Below are 22,084 nucleotides of genomic sequence, written 5' to 3'. Positions count from 1 at the left end.
TAAAATGTTTTTGTTAGATTTGCAGTAAGTGTGTACTTGACGGGTTCCGCTTTGCTTTTGTCTTGAGGGCTGTCTCCGGATTGGATGCCTGTCCACGACGGTTGCCAAGATCGATTCCCTACAGCGGCCAATGCCAGTTCTTCAGAGGTATCATACGATCTTTCGAAAAAAAAAAGATGAGTAAAATGAGTAAAAACACACCTGATACAAACAATGATTTATAAGTATTTTGAGGGCGTTCTCAGGAACTTTGAATGGAAAAAAGTAGGTCTCAAGATCAATGGTCGCCTCTTGAGTCACCAGTTTGATTATATTTGCTTTAGATCAAGATACATATGTATAATGAAAAAAAAACGAAAATTCTTTTCGTGATTCGTGAAAAAAGGGACATGTTAGATGCCTTTGAAATATAGTGCCGGAGGTGGATGCTGCGCATTCCATGAACCGCAAAACGCACGAACATATCTATCCTCTGGGCTGGCAGTTTTAGAGACTCTCTACATGTGGAAAAAGGATTCTTTGTACTTTGGCCATATTGGCAGGAATAATGTGGAGTCTAGAGAAGCTGGTGGTCACCAGAACACTAGAGGGAAGGCGAGTGAGGACGGTCTCCTATAAGATGGTCAGAACTGATGGGATCGTCCCTAAACGCTGCTTTCAACATAGCACAGGACTGGGAGATGTAGAAGCAGATCGTCCACTGGATTCCAGATAATATAAATGACCACGAGCTCAGCATTGAGCAAACGAAAACAGATGCAGATTATTTCTCAAGAAGAAAATAGCCAGAATGCTTAACTTTTTCTTTATGAAACAACAGAAGTAGAATGCATAGAATCGCTCTCAGCCTCCAAAAATGTCGCTAAAAAAACTCTGCACGGCAGAGTTTGTTCATTGTTTGCTAAACTTCGTCTCTCTCTCTCGTCTCTCTTCTGACTTTCCGTCTCTCTCTTCGATGGCTCGCTTTTAGACGATACTTTTGTTAACAATGACCATTCTATGCATTCTACTTCTATGGTATTTAAGTATTGCAACATAGTGAGTGGCGCTCGTGAACCGATGGTTTACTAGCGATGTATAGAGAAGTCGAGTATAACGGCCAATAGGATCGCGCGACTCATCGACCAATAGGATCTAGCGAATATCTTTATACGTAGAGCGACCGATGAGTATAAATATTAGGCGCTTTCGAACTGTAGAGTATTAGTAGCTGGACAGCCGACCAATAAACAACTTCTACAACACTAGCTGCTCTTTCTCTCTTATCCCTCCGATCCTGGAAGCCCTTCTTCACGTCCACGCAACAGTATTAACAATCTACATATATATGTATATATAAAAAAAAACCTGAATACATACAGTTTATCAATAAAGTATCAATAATTTACCGTGAAAGTGCAAGCAGATGCCGTTTAGTTATGAGAGAATGTTCTCTGAGCGCAGTAAGCGGCAAACAAGTCATAGAAGTCTGAAGAGCACGAGTGACCAATTCATCACTCAAAGCTTCCAAAACGGCTGCGACGGCATTACTATCTGTACACACAAAATAGACGATAAAACAAACACGGAATCAGAACATCGCCTATGTATGTACATATTAAACCAGGACGTTACCAGGATCTGGTCCCCAATGCCAAGCAGATATCAAACGATTGGCCGAACGGGTGGATTGCGTTGACGACTGCCTTCGGCGATTGTTAGTAGCATTCACCAATGTCGCAAGTCTGGAACAAGCTACGCAAGCGCAACCCGTATGAGGGCCACATATACCCTGGCAACAGCCACAACTCAATACCTAAAATGTTGATTTGATGAGTAATCAGTCGGTGGACGATATTATAATAGATTTTTTTGAAGAGTGTGCTATGCCTTAAGGCCACAATAGAATTTTCCATTGTCGGATTTGCGAGCTAGAGCTCCAGCGTCATTGAGCATGATTCTGTCTGTGGAGTTGCATAGTTCGCGGCCTCTGGATAGTGAGTTGAATAGAGAGGCTCTGGTGGATGGACAGCGGAGTGCTGATAGGGGGGGGGAGGTGCACCATGTTGGGTCGGTGGTACGGCTCGGACGCCACATGGGGCGTCCGGAGGCTCCGCCGATTCCGCCGTTGCGTTCGGCCTGCAACGAGCGTTCAACAAACAAACGTTCCTCATGTTCGGAATCAGACATCTGAAAATGGAAAAGATTACTATATTTGATTGGTCATCTAGAGGCGAGGGATAGAAATGGCTGAAGAATCAACCGTTGTTATGATGATTCAAAACATTTAGTAGGTAAAAAGATAAAATGTGATGTTCGTATTGTTATAATGAGACAAAGAAGTGTGGCAATGGTATGTGTTTAACTCTTTGCCCGCGGCAATAAATATAGCGAACCTGTATGCGGCACCTTTTTCGCGAATTTGACAATCGAGTTTTCGACCTTAAATACAGATTTGAATATTTACTCAAGTAACCAGATATGTTAATTAACACATAAAGTATTATTTTAAACAATAAAATACATAATATATCTCGTAGTTATGGATTAATTGTCAAATAATCATTCTTCATAATTGTATGAAGACGTGACGTCACTTAAATGAGGTTTCAGTATGGTTCTACAAAAAACAAATTTTTGACTAGTATATATTCATTTTAAGCAAATTGAATAGATGGCATTCAACTCTCAGTAATATATTCAACCAATTTTGAACCTTAAAACAGTTGAAATAGGCGCATATAAGGCTCAAAATCCCGTGCAAAGTTCAGAAATTCTATGGAAGACAGCCGCGCTACAGATTTTTCGCCCAAAGCTTCCATAGAAGACGGCCACGGGCAAACGGTTAACAAAGTAATAAAACAATAAATATGTGTATGATGAATTGAATTTTAAACTTTTATGAGGATTTTAAGATTTTTTTAATGTTGCAAATTTTGTTATATTGAGGAAATTAAGTTTATTGTCTTCTACATGTATGTATTGTGATGGGATTTATGTTCATGTTACAGTCGAAGTGTATCTTCAGTTGTAATATATTCCAACTGGCGTTTTAGGTCATTCATATTCGAATACAATTCAACTATTAAATTATATATCTACAAGCGCAAATACATTTTCAACAAAGTGCATCAGTTGTAATATAACAGTTGAGTTTTAACAGCTCTGATGTTTTTACGAATGCTTTAGAATTCAATAGTGTGTTGATATTTGCCAGGTATTACGAATAAAGGTAACGAGTACTGTATTAACTCTAAGAATGTCTTCAAAACAAAAATGTGACTTTCCAACTCAATTTCATAGTAGAGTGACGTTTTTACGAAAACCTAACCATTCATCTAACCTGGTACCAAATTATATTTTCAGTTGTAATATATATTGACCAGTTGGAATATAATTCGTCATATGAATCAACTTACGTGAGTTAGACGGAATATATTCCAACTAGTCAAAAAACATTACAACTGAAAATAAACTATAGTAACAGTCGGTACCAGGTTAGATGAAATATATTTCAACGAGTCAAAATATATTACAACTGGAAGATACACTTCAACGGCAACATCGATATATAATAAATATAGAATAACACCAGAAACTTTCATCCTAAAATAAACAATATTTTTTATTCCAGACGATATCGTCCATATAAATACTATATTCATAATACAAATAATAAAAATAAATATGTAAATAATAATAATATAATTGTTGATATTGTTGAACTTCATAATATGTACAATACTATAATTTTTATATACATATATAATATATATATATATATATATATATATATATATATATATATATATATATATATATATATATATATATATATATATATATATATATATATATATATATATATATATATATATATATATATATATATATATATATATATATATATATATATATATATATATATATATATATATATATATATATATATATATTATTTTGTCAGATGAGTATTTTCATATTATAATATGTATGCTGCATTTTAATTAAAAAATAAACTTACACACGACCAACGTCGATAACAACTGTATATTAAATCACCGAACATGATTGTTTTGAATCTTCAGTTATATTTACAATTCAGATTTGACACACCGAAGACAATTCATACACGGAAAAACCACATTACATATGTTCAAGTCTGAAAAATATACGTTTGTTAACAAAATAAAGCAAAAAAAAAAATAAAAAAAACCATCACATGCTGTCTATCATATTGTATGTATATAGGATGCTCAAATGTATCTCACAGCATAATATTTACACAGTTGATGACATTTCACATGCAATAATATCGAATGACATAATAAAGTGGATAAAATTGAGCAATGTATTGCGATGATTGAGGTGTTCATTGATGTGTTGGTGACACGAGTGAGAACGAACAACACCAGGAAGTAATGTGACATAAGGGGTTGAGAAAGGGTGTGACGGGGTTGGGGTTGGGGTTGGGGGTGGGTGTGGGTGTGGGTGTGGGGTGGGGAGGGGAGGGGAGCGGGTGCGGGGTGTGGCTCACCTCCAGCCATCGTCAGCCGGTGGCGGAGGAGCCACGCACCCTCAAACTGAGGCCCGAAGCCCTACAGATGGCAGAACACAGGTCACACCACCATGTGACTTCACGCCCCACTCGCGACTGCTGCTCTCAGCCGGCAGGAGACAGCTCGGTGACAGCTCTCCGCCAGGGGGCGCAACTGTGCACTTCAAAATACTCAATATTTTAATTCAACTCTTTTTCATCCTGTAATTTGTTTTTCAATTAGTTCTTTTCGAATTGTATTCAACATGACACGATATATGTATGTGACCTAAGCCTCACCCGCTTTATATTGTCTACAAACACGCTGCTAGGAACGCACAATAGTTAAGTTGGCTTTCCTATTTCCGTTAGGAAAATGTATCCCGCGAGGTAAACGCGATCACAATAGACTCGGGCATTCTTCTGTAGGTACTGGCCGAGAATACTTTTGGTCTTTGCCACTAGCCTTAGGCTCTATTAGAGGGGTTCGGTGATTAGTAATCACTAGTCACCGGAGCCTGGGGGGGCCGTGTATTGTTCAAAGGTTGTAAATGCATTGTTAAAGGTTTGCCGAACAATGGATAGCACTGTGACTATCCTACCTCTAGTAATCACTAGAGGTAGGACCGGAAACGCGCCGTCTATTGTTCCATTATTGTAAATGCTTTGTAAAAAAGGTTCGGCAAACCTTTAACAATGCATTTACAACATGTGAACAATGAACAGCGCGCTCTGGGTCCGCTCTTTAGTAATCACTAGACACCGGATAGACACCGTGTTTTTTTCAGGAATCCGGGCGGTTTAGCTCTATTTAAAAAGCTAGAGTCCAAAAAAAAAAAAACGTTCGGCGAACCTTTAACAATGCAATGAACAATACACAGCACCCTCTGGGTCCGTTTTTTTCAAGACAGCACCTTGGTTTTCCGGCCTTTAGTAATCACTAGACACCGGATAGACACCGTGCTTTTTTCAGGAATCCGGGCGGTTTAGCTCTATTTAAAAAGCTAGAGTCCAAAAAAAAAAAAACGTTCGGCGAACCTTTAACAATGCAATGAACAATACACAGCACCCTCTGGGTCCGTTTTTTTCAAGACGGCACCTTGGTTATCCGGCCTTTAGTAATCACTGATTACTAGTCAAATGTGAACCGGTCACAGGACAACCGGTCACTCTAGATCGGTCACACGTGATCACCCATCACACTAAAACTGGTCACACCCTAAAACTGGTTACACCCGAAGATTGGTCACCCAAAAATTAAAAATTGGTCGAATTTTTGGGTGTGACCAGTTTTTTGTGACCAATTTTCTCGTGACCAGTTTTAGGGTGTTACCAATTTTCTCGTGACCAGTTTTAGTGTGACGGGTGATCACGTGTGACCGATCTAGAGCCACCGGTTGTCCTGTGACTGGTTTACATATGAGTATATGACTAGTAGTCCGTTTACCATTAGAGGTTGTGATCGAGAAATCTCGAGAAATTTTGAGTTTTAGTGTGACGGGTGATCACGTGTGACCGATCTAGAGCCACCGGTTGTCCTGTGACTGGTTTACATATGAGTATATGACTAGTAGTCCGTTTACCATTAGAGGTTGTGATCGAGAAATCTCGAGAAATTTTGAGTTTCGTTTCTCGAAAATATTTTATTATGAAAATTCGAAATTCTCTTTTCTCGTCAAATCGTTTATTAGAATCTCGAAAATATCGAGAGTATATTAAATTTATCACTACATGCTTTTGTGCAATAAACTGATTGATTTATGTACATAATACAGTGGCGTGCGGTCAAATTCTCCCTGTTTTTGTCGCACGGCCTTACTTACGTGTGTGCGAGCAGGACACGAGAGGAAGCGGTATGATGTCACAGCATCCTCTTGTTTACTACTCGCGCAAATGTAAATAAAGCTGCGCGATAGAAACAGAGAAATTTCCACCGCACGCCACTGGTACATATATACTTGTTAACTCGTAAATAATTTGTTGTGAAATGGCTAAAATGTTTGATTTAGTATTTTTATTATTTGTCGGGTATGTCCAGTATTTTTATTTTTTGATCAGTATGTTATCTTTTGGTCACAAAAATACAGGCAAAGGTGGGTGACAAACCTAGGATTTTTATAAAATTCTTTGTTACATATTGTTATTTTTTTAATATTTTAAATTACTATTGTATATTTTTATTTTCTTTTATTTTTTTTTTCATGCCATCTTTTATAATAATTTTTTTTTACATAATTTTACTTTTTTTTCTCTTTAATGTTCTATTGTATCTCTATATCTTTCTTTCATCATGCCTTTAATAAATTTATAAGCCCCTAATATAATATACATAGTCATTGTGTCCTTTTGATTTTTGTATGTTGTCGATTTTATATGCTAAAAAAATCGATTCACTATTTAAAAATAAATTATACTCGAGAATTCTCGTGAATCTCGAGAAACAAAAAAGAGAATCTCAAATTCCCGAGATTCAAATATTCAGAGAAAATGAGATTCTCAAATATTCCGAGAAAGTGAGGTTCTCGAATCTCGAGAATCAAAAAAAAGTCGAGAAATCACAATCTCTAGGCCCCATACGAACTTGTCATTTTCTGTCGCGTGATCATTTTTTCGCGCGACAGAAACTATCGTTCAAAAATATTACGGTACACGCACTTGCGACTAAACAGTCGCAACTTTATCAGTTTCAAAATGAATTTTACAGAAACGTGTTGTGTTGTGGCTCTGTTGTTGCGCTTAAAAGCAAAATAAAAGCGTAAACAACAATATTGGGTACATCCAGTGGCGTAACTAGAGAAATTGGGCCCGTCTGTAAATGTTAACAAAACGCCCCCCTTTAATATTTTTAATTAAAATTAAATTGATTATTTGTGTTAAAAGTTAGATAGATTGTTTCAGCGCTTTCTTCAACTATTCGTTGATTTTTCACTAAAAATTGGTCAAGTTTTGGAAATATTATTAAATGTTTCATGTTGTTTCAATTTTCTTTTCTGTGCTCCACAAAGTATTTTTTCAAACTATCCATTTTGAATTGTTGTAATTACTTTTATATTACATTTGGTTTATTTATTTACACTCAATTATATTCGTACACTTTATTAATTTAAAATGTGTGATTAAAATTATGTTTAAAAAAAAACACTAGTACATCACGATATCGAATATTTTATCTAAAATACAATAACTATCCGAAAATCTTGAATGACATCAAATGTGAGAACGTTTCTCTATATTCATATTTACAGACTCACAATACAAAAAATGAAACGAAATTATTTTACTAACCAGTTTTATTATTATTATTTCAACATCGTTTTTATAGATTGCAAACAATCATTATTACTGAACCAAAACGGAAAATTATTGTGTCGTGAGAAGTTTGGAGTATATACTTTTAACTAATGCTTCCTATTAGTTATATAAATAATTTTTAGAAAAATTTAACGACTTCGAAGATTTTTATTTGAAAAATGTCTAGTATTTAAAAACCTTTCCGGCCCCTAAATCTAAAACGCCCGCATGCCCGTGCGAAATAGTACTAAGATAGTAGTTACGCGCCTGGGTACATCCCCTTATTACTAATAACTTATGAGTAGAGGCAGGATAGTCACAGTGCTACCCATTGTTCCATTGTTGTAAATCCTTCGTAAAAAAGGTTCGGCAAACCTTTAACAATGCATTTACAACCTTTGAACAATACACGGCACCTTCTGGGTCCGGTGACTAATTATAACTAGAGGTAGGATAGTCACAGTGCTATCCATTGTTCGGCAAACCTTTAACAATGCATTTACAACCTTTGAACAATACACGCCCCCCTCAGGCTCCGGTGACTAGTCATATGTTCCATCCCATTCAATAATTTATAACCATTGAAGTATAATGTACAGAATAGTCATTCCTAACAAAAGTATCGCTTAAAAGCGAGCCATCGAAGAGAGAGGCGGAAAGTCAGAAGAGAGACAAAAGAGTGAGGAAAAAAAAATCGTCCCTTGACGTTCAGGGTGGCATTGGGCAAATTTTTATTTTGTCTATTTACGAAGTATCAATAGATAAAATATTAATTTTAATTCAATTTAAAAATACAAAATATCACTTTTTATCTCTATTAACAGCTTTTGACCCATAGGAAGTTGCGCTTCCACCTCTTTCCCACCCTTGTATCAGTGGTCCATAAGGGTACTCCACTATAACCAAGGGGACTCAAGTTATCTTTAATTTAAACAATTTTCACGATAGTTACAATACATATAAAGAAATAAGAAAGGCGTTTACGCGAAATTAAGTGAAAAATTTAAATAGCTGCCCAAGAGGATTCCTTCCTTGGGAGTGTTATCGGTAGAGGTAGGACCGGAAGTGCGCCGTCTATTGTTCCATTATTATAAATGCTTTGTAAAAAAAGTTCGGAAAACCTTTAACAATGTATTTACAACATGTGAACAAAGAACAGCGCGCTCTGGGTCCGCTCTTTAGTTATTAGTCCCCAAAAGTGGAAGCCTCCTAGTCGCGAGAATTTTATTGAATTAGAAATATATAAATATACAAATATGACATATCAATCAGAATGACATATTATAAATAATGTTAGTGTGTTAGTGTGACAGTACTATACATATCATAAATAAAAGAATTTTAAAATCCTTGGAAAAGAACTGTTTTGCTAAACAAATACCTTTTCGATGAATATTTGTTAGCCAAATTATCTTTTTTCGCAATGTAATAAACTCTAATTTTAACAAAATTTTCAATGGTTGCGCGAATTAACTGTAATCTATGGTTTTGTATAAAAAAAAATAAGGGTCCTTGTTCGTCAGTCAAAATTCGGTCCCACAGAAGCAATAAATCTTCCACATAATTGCTTTCAGCCAAAAATTTTTAACGAACTTTACTTAATAGAATAATAGCAAACAGAAACGGTGTTTCCCAACTGTCTAATAGTTCTTTTTCATATTTAATTTATATTAAAGTAATTCGTGTAATTTTATATTCTTTACTAAATTTATTATTAAAATATTAAATTGCAAACCGCACTCACACATATATAAATCCGTTGTCTCCAAAGAGGCGTCTCACGATAAAGATCTGTAAAAAAAGTAGTATAACAATTGCTAATCTATTATTATCATAACTAACTACTTTCACTTACAAAGTAACCCTGTTAAATGGCATGTAATAACTCATAAGTGATCCAAGTGATACCTAGGATGACTATCTGACAAAGCTGACCACAGAGAAGAGTCTATGGCGGTAAGAACTCACTCCTTGAATGGAAATCTCTCTCAAATACCGCCTTTTTCTCAACACATCTTGGATAAATGCGAGAAAAATAATATCCAAACCTCCAACAAGGTAAGAGTGACGATGGATGATAGCTTAGCTAATAGAAACCTGTATTTAGCCACGTACAATGTAAGAACGTTATCGAGTGAAGGAAGTGTGCTTGCATTAGAGAATGAATTAGAAAGTATCAAATGGGATTTAGTAGGACTTAGCGAAGTAAGACGAAAACAGGAAAACCAAATAATCCTAAAAAGTGGTAACTGTCTCTACTGGAGAGGGCTACCAAATGCTAGAATAGGAGGAGTAGGGTTTCTTATCAATAAGAGAATAGAAAGAAATATTATAGAAATAAGCGACATATCGGAACGTATATGCTATGTAGTATTAAGAATCTCGAGCAGGTACACTTGTCAAATCTTGTAAGTGTACAAAGTGTACGCCCCCACATCTAGCCACCCAGACGAGGAAATAGAAGACTTCTACGAAAAACTACAGGGCGCATACGATAATAGCCGCCACCACTTTAAAATAATCATGGGCGACTTTAACGCAAAAATAGGACAAAAGGCAAACACAGAAAGAGCAGTAGGCAATTTTGGTACCGGCCAAAGAAACGAAAGAGGCGATCGCCTCATAGAATTCGCAGAACACAACAGGCTCTTTATCACTAATTCATTTTTCAGGAAAAACGCAAACAATAAGTGGACTTGGGAGAGTCCTAAAGGAGACAGAAACGAAATAGATTTCATCCTAACAAATACCCTGCACTCCGTTAAAGACGTTAGTGTTTTAAGTAAAGTAGATATAGGTAGCGATCACAGATTAGTCCGGGCCAATATGGCCATTAATATAAATTGCGAACGTAGGAAATTAATAAAAGGATGCAGTAGCTCTCCAGACTTCGCTCAACTAAGGTCTAGGAAAAAGGAATTCGAACTCGAACTTGGAAATAGATACGAGAAATTAAACCCAGAAGCAGACATCGAGGAATTGAACACTGTAATTAGTTCGGTTCTAACCTCAACAGGTAAGAAATTAGGTGGATTCAGGAAACAGATTAAATTAAGCAAAATTTCAGCGGAAACAAAAAACCTAATTAAGCATAAAAGGAATTTAGATAGGGATAACAATAAGCAAGAATACAATCTAGTAAATAAGGAAATTAAAAAGAGAATAGTCAGGGATGTCAGGGATTTTAACAGCAAGCTAATAGAAAATACCATTAAGAATAACCGTAGCCTGAAAAAGTGCAAACAGGATCTTTTCTTAGGCAAAAACCAAATGATCGCAATCAGATCAGAGAGCGGAGTAATAATTAGGAATAGAGAAGAAATCATAGACAGAGTTTACACGTTATATGCAAAACTATACGAGAACGACAACGGCCAATTCCCCGCTCTGGAATCGACACACGGCCAAAGGGTTCCTGCAGTATTGCCTAGCGAAGTAGAGGCCGCGCTAAAAACTGCAAAGAACGGTAAAACCCCAGGGGAAGATAATATTCCCATTGACTTACTAAAATGTGGCGGCTCCCCCCTAAATAATATCTTAGCTAGGCTTTTCAGCAAATGCATCCAGAACCAAGCTATACCAGAAGGATGGAATAACGCAACTATCATCTTAATACACAAAAAAGGTGATAAAAGCGATATCAAGAACTACCGACCCATTAGTTTACTTTCAGCGGTCTACAAGCTCTTCACGAAGGTTATTACAGAAAGGCTGAAGAATATCCTCAACGAGAACCAACCTATAGAACAGGCAGGATTTAGGGCAAATTTCAGTACAATGGACCACCTCCAAGTAGTTGGCGAACTAATCGAACGCGCCAACGAATATCAACGGCCATTGTGCCTAGGTTTCGTCGATTATGAGAAAGCCTTCGATACAGTGAGCCACAATGCAGTACTTAACGCTCTACAAACACAGGGAGTACCGGAACCCTATGTGGGGCTGTTAGCTGCAATATATAAGAATGCCACAGCTTCGGTTAAAATATTTTCAGGTACAGATAGATTTAGCATAAGAAAAGGAGTAAGACAAGGAGATACAATCTCGCCCAAGTTATTCAATGCGGTGCTTGAGGGAGTTTTCAGGAACTTGGAATGGGACAAAGCCGGAGTAAGCATCAACGGTCGCTTCTTGAGTCACCTTCGGTTCGCAGACGATATAGTTTTAATAGCTCGTGATTCAGCTGACCTACTTAACAGACTAACACAGCTGGACAGGGAAAGTAGAAAAGTAGGATTAAAAATTAACGTAGATAAGACCAAACTAATGTTCAATAGGTATTGCATGCCTTCCCATCCCATTAGATGATAAACCAGTAGAAGTAGTAAATAATTATTTATATTTAGGTCAAATAATTGACATGTCTGGTAATAAAGATGAAGAGATAAAGAGACGTATGAAATTAGGATGGAGTGCATTTGGACGGATGAATGCTGTTTTTAAATCAAAAATGCCACTCTGCCTGAAGAAAAAGATCTTTGATCAATGCGTTTTGCCAGTGATGACGTATGGATGTGAAACTTGGACACTGAACACCAAGATGCTACATAAAATCCAATGCACTCAAAGAAGTATGGAGCGCTGTATGCTTGGCATAACGAGAAAAGACAGAAAGCGGAACACGTGGGTGAGAAGTATGACAAGAGTAGTGGACATAGTGGATAGAGTGAAGAGATTGAAATGGCAATGGGCGGGTCACGCAGCTAGGAGGATGGACGAAAGGTGGACAAAAGAATTGCTTGAATGGTACCCGAGAGAATGCAAAAGGGTAAAAGGAAGACCGCAAGGAAGATGGGTGAACGAAATTAGGAAAATGTGCGGGGTGAGATGGATGAGTGTTGCGCAAAACAGAGACGGGTGGAAGCGTGTTGGAGAGGCCTTCATCCAGCAGTGGATGGCGAGTGGCTATAAATGATGATGAAGCAGATATGTGGCCGTTAGTACCTATAGTTAGTACTACTGTTGCCAAAATATAGAAAAAATCTAGTCAACCAGCCAGACGAAGCATTGAAGTTGCCTACTAATCCTAATTTTTCATGGAAAAACTTGGCTGTTTCCATACACATTTGACCGCAAATTGGTATTCCTTCTGCTCATTTTTGATTTAACTATGTATGTATATGAGTATAGTTGCAACCAAATTTTCGTATCTTGACATTTTCATTCTTTTTCATTTCGAATGACCTGCAGAACTATCACAATCTCTCGCGAACGCAAAGAAAACCTATGTAAGTGATCGAATACGCCATTTCTACAACATCTGATCACTGGAGACGAAAAATTGCTGCTTTACACAAACCAAGGACTTCAAAAACAATTGCTATCGAAGAAGCAGGTACCAAAGCCTACCCCTAAGCCGGGGCTAACGGAAAAAAACGTCCTTTTGTCCATTTGGTGGGACTGCAAGGGCATCATTCATTCAGAAACACTTAAGCCTGGACAAACAATAACCGCTGACGTCTATTGTCTATCAGCTGGACCGTTTAAATGTAGAAATTAAAAAAAAAAGACCGGCATTAGCTAATTGTGGAGAAGTATTTTTGCAACAAGATAACGCGCGACTTCATACTGCAAAAATCACGAAAAAATCTCAGATGGAAAACAATACTTCACCCACCATATTCTCCAGACATTGCTCCATCCGATTATCATTTATTTCGTTCAATGCAACACTTTTTAAATGGCAAAAAATTTTAAAATGATAATGAGGTAAAAATAAGGATATCCGAGTATTTTGCTTCAAAATCAACCCAATTTTATGAAAAGAGTATTAAAACATTGACAGATAGGTGGAAACAAGTAGTATTAAATGATGGAAATTATATTTTAGATTAAAAATGAAAATAAATATTTAAAATGATATCTCATTGTTTCATTTAAAAAACGACATTAATTTCCGGTCCACCTAATATATACATATGTACTTATTACTAGTGACCGGATCCACAGCCCGCCGTTTATTGTTCAATTGTTGTAAAAGGTTCGCTCAACCTTTTTTTTTATACTCTTTGTAAATAGAGACAAACCGACACTATTCCTTGGAAAATGCACGGTGTCTATCCGCAGTCTACTTATTACTAGAGCCCGGAATCTGAGGGGGCTGTTTATTGTTCAAAGATTGTAAATGCATTGTTAAAGGTTTCCCGAACCTTTTTTACAAAGGATTTACAACAATTGAACAATAGGCGGCACGTTTCCGGCCCCTTCAGATTCCAACCTCTACTTATTACGCAGGGGTGCTTTGAGGTCAAAGGACCCCAATAGGGCCTCCAAATATGTATTTTTATAAAAAATATATAAATATAAAAAAGCGATAGAAAGAAAAAAAAATAATAAAAAAGAACACACTTCATATTCCAAGGAGATGTACCACGTGGTTATATAAAAAAATCACAAAATACAGTAAATATAAAATACTTATGTATTAATAAATCAACCACAGATATGGTTCTTCACTTTGGCCTCAAAAGTACTTTTTACGAGGCTATTCTTAGTTTCATTTTTAAATAGTATACATACATGCAGTACCATGGCCGTAGCCAGGAGGCGGGGAGGGGGTTATGTGGGTGCCAGCCCCCCCATAAATTAAAAAAAAATAATGTATTAATATTAGGAGAATTAACTTAGCGTATACTAAAAAAAATCCTAGCTACGATCCTGCAGAGTGCAAATGTATGTAAATAAGAAAGAAAAAAAACAATCAAGTCAAACATTGATTGTACTCCAATCAAGTATGCATCACATGTTTAAAAAAGAAAAATACAAAATAAAAAAGCAAGGCAATAAGCAAAAAGAAAAAAAGAAGATATGTATGTATTACATAAAAATAAAATAATATAAATACAAAAGGATAAAAATTAAAAAGTAAGCCATAAAACATACCGTAGGAAATACACTCCTTCATAATGTACATATGTATTCATAATGTATACATGTTTTCAAAATAAAAAAAGTTAAAATCTTAATAACATTGATAGTAAATAAATAATAAACCCAGGAGATCAATTTATATGAAAATAAAAACATGCGTATGGCCTTTTGGAATTTTCAAATTCAAAAGTGAGAAAAATGGACATTCAATTTGTGTTCATTCACATTTTTTAATATACTTAAATAAAATTGAGAATAAATGTTAATACCTAAAATTTTCGTTTGATATAATAAGTAATAATAATTGACAACAAAAATCATTTAATTATTAAGATAGTGGTAACATTATAGACGAAGATCAAACGTATTGAGTCATTAACTACTTAAATTTGAATTAATAAAACAAGAATTATATATGTAATATCACGAAGAGTTTTTGTATTCTCGATTGTTCTGAATTCTATTAATTTATCGGCAATTAGTGTAAGTATTAAACTTTTATTCAAATAGCCAAACACTATGGTGTTTCCCCAAGGTACCCACACTTAAATAAAATATTTTTTGAAAAGACTTCTAAATACACATATTTGATCAACTAATTTTTTTTATAAATAAACTCCAATTAGTGTCAATAAAAAAAAAAAATACTTACTATATTCGAATCCTGTAATCTTGTCTGGCTGATGATTTCGGGGTTGGAAAATAGCAAATTAATACAGAATCGATAAAACATCTTTGTTATTTTAAGTTTTTCGTTTGATAAATTACGGCTAAGATTTAATTTTTGAACCAAACTGACACGTCTATCAGGTATTTGTCAGTTCAATATACATATGAATATACCTAGTAATCTTAAACTACCGACCATTCATGTGACATTCATAACTATAAATAAAGTAAAGAAAAAAAATAGGAATTTTTTTAAATAATTGCTTGAAATATAATGTCTATTGGAAAAATCAGCAAGGGAAATAATTGATTGGGGTTAACTTGTAAAAATCATTGAAGTAGAATGGGTAGAAGCGCTCTCAGTTTCCAAAAATGTTGCTACTAAAACTCCGTGCAGACGGAGATTTCGGCTGTTTTTCTCAGTTGCAGTAGGATCTCTTTGAAATAGGCTCTACTAGTGAAATTGTGTGGTAGTATTAGTTCGACAAAGTCCGAACATCTGTATGTGCACGTGCTAGATGTTCGGACCAGCCTCACTCATTGAAAAACAGTTATTATTACTTTATCTACATTGAAGTAGTATGCATAGAATTGCTCTCAGCCCCTAAAAATATTGCCACAAAAAATCCGTGTGCCCGGAGATGTCAGCTGTTTTGTCCAGTTGTTGTAAAGGACGATCACTTCCACGAATTTTTTTTCCTCACTCTTTTGTCTCTCTTCTGACTTTCCGTCTCTCTCTTCGATGGCTCGCTTTTAAGCGATACTTTTGTTAGGAATGACTATTCTATACATTATACTTCAATGGTAAAAATACAATAAAGTAAAAATGTATAAGACGTGTATCAGTATGTTTAGGCCAAAATTGTTGGTAGAGCCGAGTGTCACCGTTTGACAGTTGCGTTGCGATGGGCGGCTGGCTGTGCTCGTGCACCACTGGAGATGGAGTCGGGTGAGGAGTTGTCGGGATCCGGCGGGGGATACCTTCAGCTGTGCGGAACTCCCACTTTGATCGCCGGCCTGGTCTTCGCTCGAGATGTTCTCCTGGCGAACGTCTTCTTCCGCGCCGTCGTCCAGTATGGAGCTCCGACACCTTTCGTCAAACATAACCTCTCACTACTGCTCGGCAGCTTTTTACTCTACAGCAATGTGGGATTCGCGTTCCTGTGGACGGCCGGCCTCACCGTCGGCTCGTACACCCTCCTCATGATACTCACGCTCGTCGCCAAGAAGCGCCGGGGACTCATCACCTCCATCATGGTAATAGTCTTCCTACTACAGTCCGAGTACCTAGTGGTCAACTCCAAAATGTGGCAACAGATACGAGGCATACAGATGATAGCCGCGATGAAGATCATATCGGTAGCCGTCGATCTGGACAACGGCTATATGCAAGACGCGCCGAGTCCCGCTGCCTTCGCCGGCTATATAATGTGTCCGGCAAATTGTATACTCGGGCCGTGGGTGTCTTTCAGAAAGTACGAGCAGTCGCTCGGAAAGAAATACCTCAACCGAAGTTGGATCTTTGCTGTAGTTTTAAACGTCGTCATCGCGCTGATAGCTCTGTTCCTATCCAATTGTTTCATTCCGTGGTACATATCGGACGAGAATTCGAAGTGGATCATCGCGTATCGGGATGCCCAGTCGTTTAGAGCGTCTCATTATTTCATATCTATCATGTCGCAAGCTTTTATGATATCAGGCTGCTTCGGAGATCAGACCGATAGTAGTTGGAGCGTTGCCGTCACCGACCCGTACCACATTGAAATACCGAGATCGCTCGTTCAAGTCGTCATATACTGGAATATTCCGATGCATCAATGGTTGAAGATGTACGTGTTTAAAGTTTGCAAGCCGTATGGGAAATTCTTTGCCATATTCGCCACGTATTCGATATCCTCTCTCCTGCACGGCCTAAACTTTCAGCTGTCCGTGGCTTTGTTGAGCATCGGAATGTTTTCCTACGTAGAGTACAAGATGAGGACGAAGCTATCGAGCATTTTCAGCGCTTGTTGCCTGGTGAGTGCCTGCTCTAAGAATTGCACCCACACATATAGGAAGAGTAATGCTATTGTGATGTTCGTCAACGTGATGTTCAGCTGCTTGGCCGTGTTTCATTTGGCCTATTTGGGCGTGATGTTTGAGGCTTCTTTCGCCATCCAAGAGACGGGATACTCGTACGCGCACACGTTGAAGAAATGGTCCGATCTTAACTTCGCAAGTCACACCATAGCCACCATCACCCATCTAGTGTATTGCATTATTTGAATCTTTAACTCCAAATAGTACGTTGCCGATTCTATAAGATTTTTGGATTACGTTGTGCCTTTTGCGGTATTAATAGGAATCTTTTGAACACAACATATGTATGTATATTCCAAGTAGTCGGATTTGACTCGGACTACCCGCACAATTCCTCATCATCGTACGTTTGAACGAGCCTGCTTTTATGAATTAATTGAGAGAGACATATATTGTGCTCTCGTAGTTTGTAAGATTTTCCATTGCCATCCCAATTTATATTGTAGCGTTATTTATAGATTTTAGACTATTGTAATGATGAATTTTGAAGTGTTTATAGATGATATGAATCTCAACCGTATTATAATACTACAGGTACAAATGTATATGCAAAGAATTAATGCGAACGGGAACTGACGCGGAGTGTCGATACGTGATCAGAATAAGGTGCGTAAATGATTGCCAGTTTTAATGGGTGTGAGTTTTTATTGTAATATGTAATTGTGTACCTAATAACCAAAACGACAAATTTTTTACCGTATAAAGTTTAAACTTTTCGTTTTTTGAAACAATTTATACAGAAATACATTGACATTTTAACGTAGTGCACATTTGAATGTGTTCGGTGAACATATAATAATTTTTCTATTATACAAAGATTAGACAATTTGCCGAATGTAAATATTTTGTATTATTAGTATTTATTATATTTCCACAAATGATATTACATTTTTATAACGATATCTCATTTTTTTTTATTATTTGTACTGTTTTATGTGTTGATTGAATACAGTATTAGACTATTTATAGTAATGTGATTTTTTCTTGTATCGAGTTTTGGATTTGGATTGTTATAAGATACACTTATTTTAGTAAATATAACAATAGTGAGTATCGTCTTGAATTTCTTAATATTGATATAGCAATAAATAGTTAGAAAAGTTAGCGTGTCGTTCTCGATAGATAAATTCAATTAAATTTACTATGTGATATTTTACTATATATTTAGAATATTTCTCTACTTGATAATTTGATAATCATGACTTCTTTCTTCTCACATTATATAAGCTGTGATCTTTTAATGTTTTTACTATTATATTTTTAAAACCGTAGTGCATAATTTGTAAGAATAATCAACGATAGCATTTATGACTTTATCTGATTTTATTTATTTTGTTATTTGATTAAGATCGACAAACATTTTTTTTTTTTAAATAAACTTTAAAAGGATAGGATTGTAACGAGATAAGGGACTGTTTAAATTGCTTAATAATTTTTTTATTATGAATTTTTTTAATGGAATTAAATCATGGAAATTGAATGAGGGACCCAAAGATTGCTGCGTAAAAAAACATGCATTGACCACTTTATTGAATTGTTTCATCAATCATATCTCGTATGTATTTGTACTTTGTGTAGTGGATCAATTGAATTGAAACTTATTGATTTAAATTGTCCTCGTAAGCAAAAATTCTGTAATTAATTACCTCATTACAATTAATGCCAATAAATTTGTAAATATTTTTACATAACATTACAAAATCGCATTTTTATTTATTATTTTTGATCCTTTTTTACAATCCGCAGGTGTTAAAAACGCACCGAATGTTAAAAAATCGAAAATTTTCGTTTACCATGCATACATATGAAAAACGGTTAGTATATATATACATCAGTGGCGTGCGGTAAAAGTTTCTCTCCCCCGTCGTACATCCTCACTTAATTTGCGCGAGCAGGATACAACAGGAACAAGAGGAACAGGCTTTTCCTCCCGTATCCTGCGCGCGCACATTAAACAAGGCTGTATGACAAAAAGAGAAATGTATATTATATATACATAGTACTGTTCACCGCATGCCACTGATATATATATCATATATATACATATGTAGTACTGTTTACCATGTACCCTTTTTTTTTTGATCTTTCGATTTTCGATCGTTGCCTTCTGATATTTGCTTTTTCGATCTTTTGACTTTCGGTGCCTTTTGACCTTCGATCTTTTGACAGGTGGTAAATAACTAGTCGAATGAAAGTTGCATTAAATCAATATATTATTCTTTGCGCATTTTTTATACGACATCTGATAAAATATGATTTTTGTGTATTAAAATGTACAGAAACAATTTACAAGATTTACATGTGACATTAATTTATGAAACATTTCTTTATCCTTCCATCATATAAATACTATAATATAACTTATTAGTACTACTACATACATATACAGATGCTGAGAAATCTCTAAGCAGATGCATTGTCGTGTACTGACATTTGAAACGACACGTGATGAAAAATTCGTTGTTGTCTCGGTGCACATACATACATATGATCGCAACAAGATTTCATAGTAAAACCCGATTGCAAAGTCAAAATTATAAATAATACATTTAAGAAATAACACAAATTAATGAATTTTCATATTTCATGCAACTATATGTATTGGTCTTTTCCACGTGAACGACTAAATTATCAATATATTATTATAATATTTAAAAATTTGTGAGATCATATTTGATTTTTTTTCTCTCAAGGGTTTTACTAACGTCTAAATCTCACAAAACACCTTCGTCTTGCTCCGTGCGAATGCAATTTATTTTGGTTGTGGCTATTTGCAGGTACTATATCTGCGAATTATTAGCTATTTGCAGGTGCCATATCTGCGAATTATTGGCTATTTGCAGGTACTATATCAAAGCCTTCTGCGCATGCGCGTGAACAGTCACTGTCAGCGTGTCTACTGTTAAAATTTTGTTTTAAGCCTCTTAAAATTTAGTTCGAACTCGAAAAATATAATCCAAATTATTATCATATACAACGTATAATACCTGCATACAAGTACAAGCATTTAATTTATGCTAGACTTGTTTAATCAATCGTTCATTATACACGAGGCATATAAATTTCGCATGTTATTATAATAGCTTTATATCATTTAGCTAGTTCGCGGCTTGTACTTGTATATACATAGGTATTATACGTTGTATATGATAATAATTTTCTAACAATTAATAATATTAACTAATTTGGAGTATATTTTTTACTCTACGTCACTTTACGAGTTCGAACTAAATTTTAAGAGGTTTAAAACAAAATTTTAACAATAAACACGCTGACAGTGACAGTTCAAGCGCATAAGCAGAAGGCTTTGGGCCTGTCGCAGATACAGTACCTGCAAATAGCCAATAATTCGCAGATATAGTACCTGCAAATAGCCAATAATTTGCAGATATACATAGTATCTGCAAATAGCCACAACCATTTGTTTTCTTAGTTAAAAAGACATGGAATTTTAAACTGTTTAATAATACTGTAATCATTATTGGTATACAATTTGAGGAAATAGATTAGTGCTAAACGCAAGCAATGTGACGGAACATTAAATCTTTACTTTTAAATATAAAAAAAACTGTTTGTAGAGAATGTACACACAAAAAAATGAAAATCCATTAGCTGTATATATTATACGGAATTTGAACAATATTAAAACAAACGAATTTTAAAAATAAAAGAGAGCAAATTTTGCGATAGCACAAAATTCTTAAAACTAACAAAATCATAATAATAATGACTATAATTTATATATGGAAAATAGGGCATAATTATATATATATATGTGTTTAATAAACTAACAATTAAAAGGAACTATACATCATTTACAGTTGAATTGAATTTTTTCTGATAGTATTGATTTTTTTCTTACTCTTGTTTGATGAGATTCGAGTTGAAATGTTAAAAAAAAAAAATTTGAAAATAATATTAAAATATGTACTCGATTGTTTTAAATCATTGATAATAACAATGCCCTATTCCACATTGTAATTTTTTAACATTAATAAAATAAATAACTTAAAAATTAAATTTGAACATAATTGTGAATGGAAAATGTGTCAAATTTCAATAGTCAAAACGTAAAGCAATAGTGGTTTTTTTTTTTTATATTTATTTATACACAATAAACAGATTTAATAAAATATTCTATGTAGAGTCAAATAAATAGTGTTTTTTTTGTTCATATATGTATAATATAAACCCTATTTGAAGTTTCATTATATTATTATTACGCATTACAATTATGAAAGCTATGAGTGTTGAAATTTAATACGATGTAGTTTTGTTTCACATAAAATGACACGAATCAAACAAATCGGCTTACATTTGAAAAAATATAGCTTCTATATACAAACATACGTATTTGAAAATATACTCCAATCGCGGAAAATCATCATCATATTTGTATAAAACCTCGGATTGAAATCATACTTTGAAACTGACGGATCAAATCAAATTCTGAATCACATAATTCTAACATTTGGTCAGGTTCTTTTCATCATTTTTAGTTTAATTTATTAATTCTTAAATATATACAAAACGTATATGTGATTCTGTGTACTATATAAACTCACACTTGATACGTTACTACGTAAAACTTAAAAAAAAAACGTTGTTTTGGAACTTTGCGGTGAGGATTAACTTGACAAACGAATGGCAACGAGTGCA

At 35.2% G+C, this 22,084-nt stretch overlaps 3 protein-coding genes across 4 annotated transcripts in view; 1 reads left to right on the top strand and 2 right to left on the bottom strand.

The window, feature by feature from the left end:
• The window catches only part of HERC2 (E3 ubiquitin-protein ligase HERC2), a 39,088-nt gene extending 34,453 nt beyond the window's left edge, over positions 1-4,635 (bottom strand). Inside the window, exons 1-5 of the mRNA XM_077426986.1 lie at positions 4,517-4,635; positions 1,870-2,169; positions 1,615-1,795; positions 1,389-1,533; positions 37-159 (exon numbers count right to left, since the gene is read on the bottom strand). Of these exons, the coding sequence (XP_077283112.1) occupies positions 37-159; positions 1,389-1,533; positions 1,615-1,795; positions 1,870-2,169 (749 nt within the window). The 5' untranslated portion in view covers positions 4,517-4,635. The remainder of the gene's footprint in view (positions 1-36; positions 160-1,388; positions 1,534-1,614; positions 1,796-1,869; positions 2,170-4,516) is intronic.
• The window catches only part of LOC143909790 (uncharacterized), a 743,449-nt gene that overhangs the window by 695,225 nt on the left and 26,140 nt on the right, over positions 1-22,084 (bottom strand). The gene's annotated exons all lie outside the window — the stretch shown is intronic.
• On the top strand, positions 16,220-19,117 carry por (Protein-serine O-palmitoleoyltransferase por). Its single transcript, XM_077427998.1, has one exon. The coding sequence runs from the start codon at positions 16,286-16,288 to the stop codon at positions 17,609-17,611; it is 1,326 nt and encodes a 441-aa protein (XP_077284124.1). The 5' UTR covers positions 16,220-16,285; the 3' UTR covers positions 17,612-19,117.

The sequence above is a fragment of the Arctopsyche grandis genome, chromosome 3, assembly GCF_051622035.1.
Source record: "Arctopsyche grandis isolate Sample6627 chromosome 3, ASM5162203v2, whole genome shotgun sequence".
In the NCBI taxonomy this organism is placed as follows: domain Eukaryota; kingdom Metazoa; phylum Arthropoda; class Insecta; order Trichoptera; family Hydropsychidae; genus Arctopsyche; species Arctopsyche grandis.
Note: the sequence above shows the minus strand (reverse complement) of the source record. Positions and strands in the feature narration are given on the sequence as shown.